This window comes from Nipponia nippon, unplaced genomic scaffold (assembly GCF_047370975.1).
Source record: "Nipponia nippon isolate SJK-2023a ecotype South Korea unplaced genomic scaffold, ASM4737097v1 scaffold_4, whole genome shotgun sequence".
Taxonomy (NCBI): domain Eukaryota; kingdom Metazoa; phylum Chordata; class Aves; order Pelecaniformes; family Threskiornithidae; genus Nipponia; species Nipponia nippon.
This window is the reverse complement of record NW_028262358.1, coordinates 72,024,336-72,039,300: the sequence shown is the minus strand read 5'-3', so window position 1 is coordinate 72,039,300 and position 14,965 is coordinate 72,024,336. Positions and strand designations below refer to the sequence as shown.

The 14,965-nt window shown below is 54.7% G+C and overlaps 1 protein-coding gene across 3 annotated transcripts; it reads left to right on the top strand.

Annotated features, from left to right (window-relative positions):
* Nucleotides 1-2,435: 2,435 nt before the first annotated feature.
* VGLL2 (vestigial like family member 2) lies at nt 2,436-8,390 on the top strand. 3 transcript variants are annotated; one of them, XM_087776758.1, is made up of 4 exons: nt 2,436-2,547; nt 4,693-4,984; nt 6,553-7,059; nt 8,202-8,390. In XM_087776758.1, exons 1-4 carry the CDS (start codon nt 2,467-2,469, stop codon nt 8,240-8,242), a joined length of 921 nt encoding a protein of 306 aa, XP_087632884.1. In that variant the 5' UTR covers nt 2,436-2,466; the 3' UTR covers nt 8,243-8,390. The 3 variants fall into 3 exon arrangements, with proteins under 3 accessions (XP_087632884.1, XP_087632883.1, XP_087632885.1); XM_087776757.1 differs by lacking the exon at nt 8,202-8,390 and adding an exon at nt 8,040-8,167; XM_087776759.1 differs by lacking the exon at nt 6,553-7,059 and having other exon boundaries at nt 8,202-8,242.
* The last annotated feature ends 6,575 nt before the right edge of the window (nt 8,391-14,965 follow it).

The following is a 14,965-nucleotide window of genomic DNA, read 5'->3' as shown; positions in this document are numbered from 1 at the left end:
CTTTGTAGTTCCTTGCGTGACTCAACCCACCTAAAATTCTTTAGTTAGGACCAAGAAAAACTATGTTTATATAATTGTAAAGACGCAGTGAGATCATTAGTGAATACGGTTTCTGACCCGTGGCGTCCAGGGCTGTTTCCTGTACCAGGACTCATTCTGCGGAGTGCACTGAGAAGGCAAAACAACGCCAGCACTTTTGCACGAATGTTTGTATTGCTCTGTATTCAGGCACTAAAGTTTGCTCGCGTCTTACACTGGACAGTTTTACAGTCAAATAGCTGTTTATAAAAGAAACTGAATTCATACCAAGCCGCATCAGACCTGATTCCCCTAACATATACTTGTGTGTGAGGTAAAGCCCCTAAATTCAGCCCTCAAGGAGAGATTCTCCAAGGGACACAACCCAGATCATCTACCGCCTCGCAGCACCCAGTTGCACGCGTTGCTATTACGCCGGAGTTGTTCTTCACGAGAAGCAAACGCTCAGCCTTGGCAAGTGTCAGGCCCCACCGTTGCCACTGCGCAGCGAAGAGCTCCCGCGCGCCGCAGGAAGGCACGCCGCGGCTTTGGCGCGCGTGTCCCAATCAGCCTCGCCTTCGGAGAAACGGGGGGTTTTTTGTACCTCGCCCAGCGTAGTGCTACCTCTCAAACAGGGGCCGATCTCTGCGTGGTGGGAAAGCTCCCCACCTCTCGGGAGCAGGGAGACGCAGAAGAAGCGAGACCCCATCGTCCCAAGCGAGGTCCCTCGGTCTCTCGCTGCGAGGAGCGGAGGGGCGTTCCTTAGCTGACCGCCTTGTTTTGGATGCCAGCCACGGAGCGAGTCCTTCCCCATACTGTGGCTACTCGCTTGCTCCTCGGGAGAAATAAAATGATAGAGTATGAGATACACTTCTTGTCTTAAGGCCTAATACCAACAGTTCTTCCCCTTGTTCCCTTGCCGACCACTGACACAAAATTTGCTCCGATGGGGGAAGGAGCAGTGCTGGGGCTGAACCCCGCAGCCGCGGTGTTCCAGGCTGCACTGCAGTATGAAAAACAAATTCACCCAACTAGAAGAGGGAGGGAAAAAAATGGTTTAAATATGGATTTTAAACCTTGCACCTGGTGCAGAAAAAATTAAAACTTATGCTCATTAGGCACTGAAATATGATTTTGGCGAAGGACAGGCATTCAGAATATTTCCTAGCATTTGGAATATAAAAATTACATTTTGGGGGAAATAAAATAGAGACAAATATTAGTATCTTAATTATTAACTGATATTTTACTTGTGAGCATTTTCTGCTAAAATTTAATTAAAGATTTCCAGGTCTTCAAAATTCAAAGTGCTCATTCTTTTCTTACTTTTCCCCAGTGTTGTAAACAATCAGTATTTGAAAACCAAGCGATTTTCTTTCTCTCACATTTTCTGTATTTTTTGGCTTTATTGCAAACGCTTAAAACATAACTTGTCTCTTTTCGCAGCAGTTGTGACCCATACCATGAAGCTGAGCGTTTCAAAGAGTTGATATTGGAAGGAGAACTTACATCTCCGCTAGAAACGCATCTCCCTCCCATGCACCGCCGGCAAAATTGGCAAATTTACGCCTCTCTGCGTCGTACTCAGCAGAAAGCTAGGGAGTAATGCAGTTTACCTTCACGATCATTTGTTCTTTTTACCTGCCTTTGCCCTCGGCGTTGTTTTCGTTTCTACTAAATGCAAAAGCATCGCCATTCCCGGCGTTTGTAACGATGCAAAATTTCGGGGAGGCTCCTCCTCGGGAAACAACTGACTTTTCCTCCGTCGGCTCACGAGACCTTTCCGTGCCCCTGGCTCTGGCAGCCGCATTTGCAGCCGCACGCCGGGCTCGCCGGGATTTGGGGGGGTTCCCCAGACCCCCGCCCGCCCCGGAGCCCCGCTTCGCCCCCGCCGGCAGCGGGCAGCGGGGCCCGGCACCGGCGGCGGGGCAGCAGCCGGCACGGCGAGCGCATGAAACGCAATGCCGTAAATGAAATGAAACGAAAGGCGGCGGGAGGGGGGCCGCCCCGCTCAGCAAGTCCCCGTCTGTCCCCCCCGCCCCGCCGCCGCCCCGCTCCTCCGCACCCCGCCGCTGCCGGCTGCCGGAGCTCCCCCCGCGCCTCCCGCCCCCCGCCCCGCCGCTCCCGGGCAGCCCCGGCTGCAGAAGGGGGCTCTCCCCGGCTCCCCCCCACCCCTGCCACCCGCCGGCCCCGGGGCTGAACCCCCCCCGCCCTCCGGCCCCGGCGCCTTTGCGGGAGGGAGCCGCGCTATAGGGAGGGCGGGGGGCAGGGCAGGAGGGCAGGGAGGGGGGTGTCATCTCGGCCCGGCGCGGTCTCACCCCCCCCTCACTCCTCCCACCAATGCGTGGTGCCTCTTAACCCCCGGGAACCTCCCTCCCGCCAAGCACTGCTCCACTTTCCAGAAGAGGAGTTGATGAGAAAAAAAATAATTGTCAGCCGCGGCCAGCCATGAGCTGTTTGGATGTTATGTACCAAGTCTACGGTCCTCCCCAGCCCTACTTCGCAGCAGCCTACGGCCCCTACCACCAGGTACGTGCGGGGGGCAGCGGTGAAGAGGCAGAGGGTGGGAGGGGTGTCGTCTGGAGGATGGCCGTCTGGGGCCTTACCAAAAGGAAAAAGGGAAAAGGAGAAGGGGAGGGGAAAGGGGGTGTGTGTGTGGGGGGGAGATCTGGGAGCCTGCGATGGTGAGCGGAGCAGAACCGCATCCCACCGTGGCGCGGGGCTCGGCAGGGTACGTACCCCGGCGGCGACGAGGGGCTGCGGGCTGCCTCGGGAGCGAGAGCGCGGGTTTAACCCTGCCGTGGCTTTCTAGGGTTTTTTTTTCTTTTTTTTTTCTTTTTTTCCCTCCTTTGCCGGGACGGGCTCCATCCGAGCGCGGCGGCCCGGGGCGGCGATGCCCGCGGTTTGCGGGGCCCCGCGGGGGCGGGGGGGGGGGGGGGGGCAGGCTGCCCCGGGCACCGCTCACCCCTGCGCCCCGGCAGCCCCTTGGGGCAGATCCGTGAGCAGCCGCCTTGCAGCGGCTCCGGGCTCACCCGCCGGGAGCGGGGGAGGCGAGGGTGCCGGCAGGCTGCGGGGTTGCCCCGGTTCGGCGGTGAGGGGCAAGGCTGCGGTGCGGCAGGGCCGGGGGGATGCTCCCCGCTCCCGGGGCCCGCTCGGCGGCGGGACCCCGGCCCCACCGGGCTGCCGGCGGCGGCGGTCGCCTGCGAGACCCGCGGGGGCTTCGTGGCCGGCAGCCCCGTCCCGCCGCCGCGCTGCCTGCAGCTCCGCCCGGGGGATCGCCGCTCTCGACTGATCCCCGGATTTCGGTGGCGGGATCCCGCCGGCCGCGGGGATGCGTGGCGGCGGGCACAGCCCGCCGTGCCCGCCCCGGGCCGCCCCGTCCCGCCTGGGCCGGGGCTCGTTCCCCCGGGCTGCACCTGCTGCGCGCCGCTTTCTCCTTCGCCCTCTGCTCCGCTTCTTTTTCCCTCCCCCTTTTGCCTTCCTCCCCCAGCAAAACGAAAAAGGGGAGGGCGAGAGGCCGCGGCACGCCGGGCCCGGGGCGGGCGGCAGCCCCCGCCGCGCGGGGCCGGGGCCGGGGCCGGGGCCGGGGCCGGGGCCGGGGCCGGGGGCGGGCGGCCCCGCTCCGCGCAGCCCCCGCGGCTCCCCGCAGCCCCCGGCGTGGCGGCCCGGGTGCCACCTCCAGCGCCTGGCAGCGGGGCCGGAATACCTGTTACAAATAGCAAATGATGTCCTCCCCCACCTTGCCTTCCCCCCGCCGCCAGCCCCCCACCCCGCCCGCCCCGCACACGGCTTCGTGACATTATTTAGGGGGATGATCATTACCTCAATGGCCGAGCCGGGAGCCAAGTGGAAAGGCGGTCGTCACGAAGGAGTGACGTTATTAAATATCTCTCGTGTCTTGGCCCCGGGCTCCGCGCCGGCCCCGCGGTGCTTCCCCCGCCGCCCGCCCCGCCGCTCTGCCCGCCCCGGCCGAGCTCGGGCTCCGCGTCCCCGCGCTTATTTCTAAGGAACTCCCGGCAGCTGCGGACACGCTAAGGCGGGTAAAGAGAAGATGGGAAACGTCCAGCAAACTTCTCAACGCCCGCTGTTTTCCCACCCAGAGGAATCCAGTAAAAACAGTCCAATCTTGTAGGAAACACCTGGAGCTTCGCGCTGCCCAAGGAAATGCGCTTTTTTGCCCTGAAGTGTGTGTGAGGCTGCCCGTCTTTTTTTTTTTTTTCTTCCCCCCCTCCCCGTCCTCCTCGCCGCTGTGGGTTACGGGACACTCTTTGGGGCAGATTTTGCCAGCCGGTGACCGAGCCGCCCGCGCCGGCCGCAGCCCCCGGGCGGCCGCCGTCCCCCCCGGAGCCGGCCCGCGAAGTGCCGCCTTCTGCGGGACTTCGGGTGGCCCCCGCCCGGCCGCCCCCGCCCCGCACGGAGGCTGTCTTGCTCCATCCCGGCCGGCGTCTCTCGGTTTCGGCCCCCCGGCCCCATTCGCAGCCCCTTCGCTGCCCCCCGGGGTGGGGGGTGCTGCTGGGGGGGCGGCGGGCAGCCGAGGACCGGGCGTCGGCATCCTCTGGGAAAGACGGCAGGAGCGGGCTCGGCCCGCATCCCGGCCGGCGCAGGGAGGGCCAGCGCACCTTGCTGCCCTGCGCCGCCTGACCGCCTCTTTCTTGCCTTCCCCCTTTCCTCCAGAAACTCGCCTTTTACTCCAAAATGCAAGAAGCCCCGGAGAGCGGCAGCAGCGCCAGCGCCAGCAGCTCCTTCTCCGGCCACCCCGCGGCCAGCATCAAGGAGGAGGACTGCAGCCCCGAGAAGGAGCGACCCCCCGAGGCCGAGTACATCAACTCCCGCTGCGTCCTCTTCACCTACTTCCAGGGGGACATCAGCGCCGTGGTGGACGAGCACTTCAGCCGGGCGCTCAGCCAGCCCAGCAGCTTCTCGCTCGGCAGCGCCAAGGCGGCGCGGAACGCCGGCTCCTGGCGGGGTGAGGGCGCGGTGGGGCGCGGCGGGGCGCGGTGGGGCGGCGGGACCCCCCCACCACCCCGGGGCACCCACCCCTCTCCCCTCCGCCGGCCGCGGGTGCCCGGCGGGCAGCCCCCGGGAGCCGGCTGACCCGGGCCGGGAGCCGCGGGCGGCTTGGCTCTTTCAGGGGAAAGAAGCAAAGCAGCAGCCCTTCTGTTGGCGGCGGGCTTCCCGCTGCCCCTGCCAGCGGAACCGGATCGCCTGGACCTTGCGGGCGATTTCCCTGGCGGGGGCTGCGACCGAAGAAGCCGCGGAGGGGCCTTTAAGTCTCGCGCGGTGGTAATCGAAGATGGGAACGACGCAAAAAGCAAATGTGGGAACCATCTCACCAGCTTCCCACCGCAAAAAAAAACCAGGTTGTGCGTGTCCCTGTATCTTGCCCTGCCTGTATCACCACCCTGGCCCTAAATTTCTGAAAATGAGGGTTTTCAGACCTGCCCACGGGGGCAGCCCTGTGCTGGCAAGGCTGAAGGTCTCCACTTCTTCCTTCTCCCTTCAAAGCAGGGACTTCTTTTGAGGCAGTTTTGGGGACCCTCCCTCATGGGGCCACCCGCTGAACCAAGAGCCGATTTTCCAGCCCCTCCATGAATTGCCATCAGTAATTTCCAAGAATGAAATAGTAGTTTAAATATTTCATGGCCAAAAGATATTCAGCACTGGAACTGATGGCAGGAGAGGAGAGTTCTTTGCTTGTCGTGAACCGGTTCCCTTTCTCCTGTGTAATGCCAGGGCGCAGAACTGACGTACCTCCCTGGCAAACACGTGTCAGGAGCACGTTTTTATTTGTCTCGGGAACACGGTGCATTCCCAGTTAATAACGCGTAATGACTGTCTCTGTGCTGTTAACAACCACGGGTCCATCTCGCGTGTGGCTGACCAGGCTGACCATGCAAGGTCCCTGTCCCTTGCCCTGCCAACCCCAAAAGATCTGCAGAACGCTTCCCAAATATGTTAGCGATATAGCCAAGAAACAGGCGTAAATCCAGTGTAATAGATGGGGGAATTGCCCCCAGATGTTTAGAAAATTCAAGCTGGCCCTTAGTCGTGCTGTCCCTGCCCACTTTGAAACTGCGCTGAAGAAGCAGCCGCTTTCCTGGCAGGGTCGGGCATCCTCCGAGGTAAATGCTTAGGCAGGGAGATTACTACAAAAACAAACAAGAAAAATCCAACCCTGGAAATTGCTGCAGTGCATAATAGCTCTGACTCAGTTTCCACTACTGAGGAAAGGAGAAGTTTCCCTCACCTTAGATAACAGCCCCTTCCCTGAATACATGCTAGGAGAAACCTGGAGCAAATAGTTTCAGTTTCATGGGTAAGCCCTGGGCTAGGTGTGTTGGATGTTTAGCTGGAAAGGAATCTGTACTTGCTGGGAGCAATTTCTTGCGTTTGGCGGTTGTTTGGGGGATAAAGGGAATGCAAGGGCTGGTTTGGGGGGATCTGGGGAGGGGCAGAGCCCCAGGGAAAGGAGATCGGGGCTGGCTGGGTGTGCTCATCGCTGCCTTTCCTTTCTCTCCCGCTCCCTTCACCCAGATGGCTCCTTCCCCATGAGCCAGCGCAGCTTCCCGCCGTCCTTCTGGAACAGCACGTACCAGCCCTCCTCGGTCCCAGCCACCCTCAGCAGCCCGCTGGCAGCTGCTGCCCACAGCGAGCTGCCCTTCGCCGCCGCCGACCCCTACGCCCCGGCCTCTCTGCACGGCCACCTGCACCAGGGTGGCCCCGAACCCTGGCACCATGCCCACCACCACCACCACCACCACCACCCCTACATCGGGACACAGAGCACTGCCTACCCCCGCCCCTCCGCCATGCACGAGGTCTACGGGCCCCACTTCGACCCCCGCTACGGCTCCCTCCTGGTGCCCACCGCCTCCGTCCGCCCCCACCGCCTCACCCCCGCCTCCGTGCCCACGCCGGTCAGCCCCCCCTGCGAACTGGGCAAGAGCGAGGCGGGCTCCGCCGCAGCCTGGACGACGCCGGGACCCTTCCCCAACGCGGCGGGGGACATGGCACAGAGCCTCGGCCTCAACGTGGACGCAGGTAAAGAGCTGCCCTCGGCCCCTCCGGGTCCCCCCGGCTCAGCTGCACCCCTGCTCCCCGCCTCCCTCACACCACCCATAGTAGCGGGGATGGACACACCATCGTGGGATGGCTGGGGTGCTGCTGTGGGGGAATAAATTGGGGGTGGAAGTCCCACCGGAGACACCCGAGCTCTGCCCTGGGTGCCCTTCTTGGGGCTCTTAGGCCAGGCAAGCAAGGAAGGGGAGGGGGAGGATGGGACAGGGCAGCATGCACCCACCCCACCCCAACACCCTTTGAATTTCTGGCACCCTCAAATGTGCCCTGAGGGTGCTGGTCGCTTTGAAGTACTCTTGTCCTGGCCCCGGCCCTGCTCTTGCCTTGAGCAGCGAGAGCTGGGAGCAGGACGGAGCCGCCCAAAGCTCACCGCTTGGCTCCCTCCGCGGGCTGCCCTGCCGGCAGGAGCGTGGGCAGCCGCGGCAGAGCCAGCCCGCTGCTAGATCCTGTGCAGGTTTGTAAACTGCCTCCTCTCCTTATTTATTTTTTTCTCCCAGTTTTTGAGAGGAAAGCACAAGTGCATTTGCTGAGCAAAAAGGGCAGTGGTTTTCTCCTGGTACTGGTATCCTGTGCCTCGTGGGGTGCCTGGAAGTAAGGCTGTGTGGCCATAGCGGTGACAAAAAGGTGACACAGGCGTAGCCAGCAGTGGCAGTTCCCGAGTCCATGGTTGTGGAGGCAAGGAAAGCCCGCTCTGGTGGCAGTTCTCCATGCTGAAGCTGGGTTATTGCAGCCACAAATGGCTCCTTACGGTGGCCTCACGTTAGGCAGGAGGGACGTGTGCCTGCCTGCAGCCTAGCTTGGGCTCTTCTCCTTGGGCTCTGGGGAGCCCATGCTTTAGACTGATCCTCTGATCTCAGCTGGCAGAAATGCAGTTTGTCTTTCTCTGTCCTTAAACGCCTGTACCTATTTTTCTTCTTCCCTTTTTTTCTTCTCTCCGTTCTCAGGTTTGCAGCCTCAGGATAAAAGCAAGGATCTATACTGGTTTTAGAGCTGTCCTTCACTCTTCTTCCCCTGGCTCTCCCCTGTAGATCTCTGCCTGTTAGACATGGTGGCATTCAGAGCTGAAATCGGGTCAGTTTGTAACAGCTTCTGATCTTGGTTTGCAGCTCGCCGTTACTCCTTCTGTGGTGGATCCCTTCTGAGCTGATGTGCTGACTCAAAGACTCCCAGATCCCCCCTTGCCCTTTTCCAAGCCCACCGTGGCCCTGCAGCTCGGGGACAGACAACGGGACTTAAAAGGACCTGGCATTGCAAGGACGGTACTTTAGACTTATTTCGGAGAGGAAAATCCTTCTGTTGCAAGAGGAGAGCCAAAGACGTTGAACTTCTATTTAAGCAGACCCCACACCCAGAACTGCAGGCAGGCTGCTCTGAAAGAGTCAAATGACATTGTGGATGGTGATGCAAAACCACTGGCCTTCGTACAGGGGGCAGAGGAAATCATGGGGTTCTTTTTTAGTGGTGTGAATATTTTTTTATGGCAGTGAAAATTATTTCTTGAATGCAAACATGGGAAAGCTACTTAGCAGTTTTGAACTGGATTTTTACTTTACATTATAGAAAAGTAAAAGGAGAAGAAACTGGAACTCTGGAACGTTTTCGGACTATCAAGGAACTGGTCTGATTTTTCAGCTTTGTGGTTGTGAGCGGCAAGTGTTTGGCCAGGGCCAGCTGCCCTGGGCTTGCAGAGATGCAGCTGTTCCACGCGCAACTGCTCAAACCCCAGAAAGACGAAAACCCAAGGTGGCACTTCTCAGAGTTTGGCACAACATTTGCATTGGATATATAACGGTTGTTTGGTTGTGGTTTTTTGGGTTTTTTGTTTTTTCTTTTTTACAAGAAACATTTTCTGGTGAAAGTAAACCCCTCTTAAAGCAGGGGGAGGAAGGAAACCCGTGAAGAACGGCTCGCCCTCAACCCAACAGCCTTTAGGGAGAACACCAGAAGGAAAGGCATGTGATGGACAAATAGGTCTGAGTTGCCTCTAACATTTCTCTTTGTCTACTTGTTGCTGTCATTTTGTCACTTTAATAGTTGTTTTGTTTTGTTTTTTTGAAAGGGGGAATAAGATATCTATTTAACAGTAGGAAAGCTGCATTAAAGGTATCTCCTTCTTTCACCCTGTGTGCTTTTATGAAGAATTAGAGCTGAATAAGAGAAATGAGGCAAACTGGAAACTTGAGGATGAAATAGGAAAAATACCTGTCGTGTGGATGAAGTGAGTTATTTTATTACTTTGCATTAAAGAGAAATAGAAATCCTAGCAGCTGAAAATATTTTCTTAGTGAGTAAAAAATATGGTGATAAATACAAAACAAGAACATGCAAGATTGTTGCAGTGCTACATTTTAGTGTACGGTGTATGTGTAAGGTGGGTTAAAGTAAGGGGGCTGCTCCGTAACGACAGATGTTTCTTCATGAAGCTGACTGATGGAAAAGGGGACTGTAGCATTGCTATTGCACTGGTAAATTAAAATGCTATTACAGGGTGATGAATAATTAATGCAACAGTGCAGAAATGGCCATTTCCCCCTTTACTTAAAAGCTGACTTTTTTACAGGCATCTGATCCCACCACTACTGGGTTTGGGGTTTTTTTTCTGTTTTTTCTTAATGTAATGTCTTCGAAGGCTGACCAAGTTCAATGCACGTAAGAGGAGAGTCCTAACATTACGCTTCCGACACTAGGAGAAGCAGTAGAAAATAGACTTTTGTGCTGTGATGAGAGTTTTTACCTTCCGACATGCTCACATAATCTGGCATAATGTTCACCACGTGCCAGAAATGGAGTTATGAATAACCCCAACTTGCTTCTCCTAGGTTTCAGCTCAGCAATAACTCCATTGCTGGGAAAGAATAGGAATCCTAAGAGTGTGATAAAGCAGTGTGAGTAAACACCGTGAGAAGCTGGCAAGGAGCAATGTGCGCAGGGCATCCCCGGCCAGAGCTCGGCAAATGGCAGGAGGTGACTTGCCGTGATTCCTTCAGCCAGGCGTACCCCCGAGCGTTTCGTCCTCGCCCCCCAATTAGCCAGAGCCCAGACGGGCTGTAAAGGGCGAGGGAAGGACTCCAGAATTTATATTACCAGTTAAACCAAAAATGTTTTGAGGTGTCTGTCAAGAAAGAAGGCAGCAGCACTTTGCAGGAGAAAAGTAACTAAAAATGGCATTTAACTTTATTGCTGCAGCGGCTTGGAGATAACAGGATCATTCTGTGAGCATTTGCCTGCGGGTTTTTTTAGGCTGTTTTTAAAGTTTTTTTAAAAAAAAGATTAATCTGGCTCTAACATTGGTTATGCTTCACCAGAACAGTGTCTTTTTTCTTTCTTTCCCCCCCCCCCCCTTCCTCCTCTGCAATTCATAATGAGGAGGGCTGGTCAATACAGCCCAAATATGTTTGGAAATATTCATGAGAGCACAAACCAGTCATTGACTTCATTGGCATTTACAATTCATTTGGACTGTGAACGTTTTCAAGCATAAGAATTTATGCAATGAATACAGGAATATTGGTTTCGACATTTGTTCTCCGGGTACTCTTTTTTTTATTGTCGTATTGTGAAAGCACCCAAACACCAAAGTCAAGATTGTGGCTCAAGGTGTTAGACGTGCAAACAACTTTCTTAAAATGCTCCTACTCCGGGTGGCCTGCAGTCTGAAAGCACACATGCCCTATTTTGGCTCATGCTTGCAGCGTGTTGCTCCCTCCGTGTTATTCTGACTCCAGGGGGGCTGCTCACAGCACCTGCCTTTAAGGCTCGGGTGTGAGTCTTTGCAGGACCGGAGCCGCAGCTCCTGATGCAGTAACAGTGCAAATAACCTCGGTGCCATTCCACAAGTCTGTTTTATTCCTCTTCGCGTTATAGGTTATTGCTTGATCATGAATGCTTGCAGGAAATCTGGATATACAACAGAAACACTTCTTAGATGTTATGTATGTCTTATTGTCACATGCTTGTCACACACCAAAAGACCAGGCCTGTGAGTCCCCAGTCCTGCAGCCTGAAGAGCAGATCCTCCTGCTGCCCCTCTCTGGGTGTCGGGCAGAGGCTGGCACTGGCTTGTGCTCTCCACCCACCCACCTGAGAAACAGACTGGCCCAGCTGGGACAGATGAACAAGCACAGCTCCCGACCCGTTCGTGCGGAGTCGAGGGAAGGAGGCAGAGGGACAGGACCTGCTGCAGAGCACGGCAGTACTGGGCATAGCGAGGTACCCGCTGCTGCCCAGGGAGAGCAGCTTGCGGAGTTTGCAGAGTGAGCTCTGGGCATGTTCACTGCAGACATTTATTTCCCGTTCTGAAAATGACTGAAAATTAGCAAAGTATGAAGGAATACCGTTTTAATGAACTCTGAGGTTAACAGTGATCTGTCAAGGGAAGGATGGAAGTGGGGATGGGACATCTGTGGTCACAGCCTCCACCTTATTTTAATGAAGGTTTTGCTTCAGTATAGCTGCAGTTGCAAGAATGCAGCGCAGAGCTCTTAGACACATGTATATGTGCCCCTGCACTTACATGCAATGTAATTACAGCTAATGTTGGAGAGCTTTAGGGTGATGTTGCTTACTTCCCACATCCTTTTCCGGTGGGTTTTCCATAGAAGCCCCAAGCAGAGGACGAGGAGGGGAGGAGAGAGAAGGTGAAACAGAGTCTGAGTAATCCCCTGCGCCTCCCCTGGACTGCGTGCTGCCTGTCTTCGGGGAAATGTATCTGCCCTGTCTCCTCCTTGGGTCAGGAGGGACTGCCTTCTCGCCTTCCCTTTGAAGTCCTATTTAGGTTCATGACAAGCTCTAGTGAGGGCTTAAAGGTTGGTCCCTTCCTAGAAGGGAGGAAAAAGCTGCTGGTGGCTTTGGATGCACCAGGGTTCTCTGGCTGGCATTTCTCGTGCATCTTTTTCTGGGCAAGGGTTGTAATTAACGCACCCTTTTGATTACAGAAGGGCGAGCCAGCTCCTCAGGGGATTGTGGTGTCCTGGCTGGCTTCCCTGGCCTGCCACCCAGAGGAGCAGTTGCAGCAGGGGAAGGAGGGACACTTGCGTCGTGATTCTTTGGAGGGAGTGAGGTACGGATTTTGTAGGCTAGGCAATTTTGCATAGGGAAATGGGAATGGGGGATCGTTAAAAGAAAAATAAAAAAGGGGGGGAAAAAGGAAAAAAGAAAAATTAAAAAAGAAAAAAAAAGGAAAAAGAAAAAAGAAAAGGAAAAAGAAAAAGAAAGAAAAAAAGCTTTACTTCAGTCAGCTCCCAAGCTTTGGGGCTGCAGCCTTGGGAACTGTATTGTTAATTTAGTTCCCAGCACTGTAAGACTGTTCTCTAAACTGACTGAACTGACAAGCAGCTCACGCTAGCAGGGCCTCCCTGTTCATGTCCATCTCTAGTCACACAGGAGGAGTTACCTTTGCAGTGCACTTTCTACCGCCTCCTTAGCCGGGCATGCTCTGTGAATAACGTGCAGCAAACCCGTCAGTACAAATTGTAATGGAGAGGCACCGGGGTGCCATGTCCTCCCGCCCTCTCTGCATCGGGTCCTGCAGGAGAAGGGGAAGGCGCTGGAGGAGCCCGTGCAGGGGCGCGGGGTGCAGGGGTGCGTGCCCCTGGGCCCCGCTCTCATACACAGGCACCTCCCTTTGCTGTGCTCGGCTGCAGCCCACAAGAAAGCAGGCTGACCAAGGATTGGAGCGTTTCTTCAGGGATGTGTCGGTTGCTTATTCGCATTCACGGTAAAGGCAGGATAATACCAAACAGAAGAGGTGCCCCATTAGGAGATGTAATACCACGCGGGATGTTACTGAGGGTGCCCCATCTCCCCACTGCACGGCACATTTCCTCCTGCCCCACCTGGCCCAGGTACGGCTGCAAGGTGCCCTCCTCGTTCATCACACCCCCCTCCGTGACTTCTTCGCTTCTCCTCTCCTCAACTTCTGGCCCCAGCCCTGACTCTGCATCTCATCCCCGCTCTGTTCCCCTGCCTCACCCGGTCTCTTCCCTCCTGCACATACTGCTCTGGCCCCACGCTGCAAAAATGAGGAGCAAAGGAACGGCATTAGGAGGGACACAAACTTTCCTATCAATCAATCAGTGCTGTTTGCATGGAGTTGAAGCATCAGTATTTCTGTGATAAACAGAATTGGACAAACACAGACCCTCTCCAGAAGAGCCAGCATATTGGCCTCAGTCCTGCATCATACCCCTGTGGAAGGAACCAAGCTCCAATCCCCGATCCAGGGGAAGAACCCCTTTTTTCCACAAGCCGAGTCCTAAAGAGCTGTGACAGCCCCAGTTGTACACAGACACAAATGATTATTTTCTCTTGACAGACCTGCACAGCTCCCTCCTTGTATTTAAGTGCAGTCCCAGTGAGCTGGATCAGGAAAGAGACACTTGATAGCTGCTGTTTCCGTGGTTGAAATATTTGTGAAGTTAGCGCATAATCTGAAAGCAGAAGCTAATAAATTATAGGGTGCTAATTGGGGCCGGAGTGGAGCCGTCAATCATATTATCCTAAACACACAGAGACCCTCATAACCTAAAAAGGCAAGAGAGCCTCCAGGAACAGCTCCCAGTTGTCACTAGCCATGACCTCCACTTCAGTGAGAGCACAGAGAGTCAAGGCAGAGAGTTTATTCTGCTAAGAAAATGCAAATCCTGCGTTTAAGAGGGCGCTTGTATTTGGTTTTGTTTGCCCTCTTTGGCAGTGTGTCTCCCAGGGCGCTTTATTGTTTTGCTCTGCCACTTAACTTGCCACTCTTGCAATTTAAGAAAAACGTGTAGATCAGATAAGAATTTGCAGGTTTTATATTTGCATAGTCCTTAGAGTAACAGGCGTAAGTTTTCAGTCACAGTCCAACCTCTGCATATAGGCCTGTCTTCTAAAAGCCATCTTATTGCTCACATTTCTTTTTTTGCTTCTTATGCCCCAGAAACATATAGACTACTTTGAAATTGCAGGAGTCTATGATCTGAGCCAAAACACAACTGTGCAAACATGGTAGCAATAGGGCACTTGCAGCTCTAGCCACTTGGTCACCATCTTTTCTTATATTGCTTCCACCAAGATCAAGTATTTTACACATCATATAATATAAAATTGAATCAAAGAATGCTGAAGAGGTTTTTAGTAATGCTTTTCCGCAGAAATTCATTTCTATATGGAGACAAGTAGGCATTTCAGAAAGCATCCCCTGGAGAAAAGATCTGAAAAGAAATTAGCAGCAACCCAAAAGTGAAAAGTGGGAAAGCCTGATTTTGGTGGCAGTATGACTACTGCATGCAGGCCTGACAACTGAGTTACAGTAAGATGGAGTTGAAGATGTCACCCTTTTCCTGGTGACATCTCACGTGGCCCTTAGTGACTGCCTAAACTTACTGCTGCAAGACCACATGATTAAGTGTACAAAGACTTTTAAAGATATTTCTAAGTGTGTCATTTTTCCCTCATTTTCGATGCCTGTATTAATTATTTAATGCCAACCTTGAATGCTGGCAAGAAGTAGGACCAACAGTCCCTTCTCAGCTTGCTTCTGTGAAGAGAAATGACAGCGTCTAACCTGGTGATGCTGCCATGAGAGCCAAGAGCCATCTCTGAGCGGGGTAGGCAAGAGGATGTGTTTGACAACTGACTGTGGTTTATAATGGCCACTAATTTGGTTTTAGTAGATTCAGGTAGAGGATCATTCTTCATGTTTTAAGCAACAGACTCAAAAATTACGGAGCAATACCTCTGTTAAGATAACGAAGACTATCTCAGCAGACAAACTGAGGAAAGCACAAAGCTGGCACGGTCCTACTTGAAGAACACAAGGCTGCACTGTGTGAGTAGGTTTCCATCCCTGGGGATGTGGTGATGTCAGACTGAAGAAATATGAAGATGTGAG

What these genes read in the sequence shown, in the direction of transcription:
- VGLL2 (XM_087776757.1), top strand. Translation starts at nt 2,467, where the DNA reads ATGAGCTGTTTGGATGTTATGTACCAAGTCTACGGTCCTCCCCAGCCC. An exon ending in GAACGCCGGCTCCTGGCGGG is followed by an intron (nt 4,985 to 6,552) that starts GTGAGGGCGCGG and finishes CCCTTCACCCAG; the next exon opens with ATGGCTCCTTCCCCATGAGC. An exon ending in CGGCCTCAACGTGGACGCAG is followed by an intron (nt 7,060 to 8,039) that starts GTAAAGAGCTGC and finishes CTCCGTTCTCAG; the next exon opens with GTTTGCAGCCTCAGGATAAA.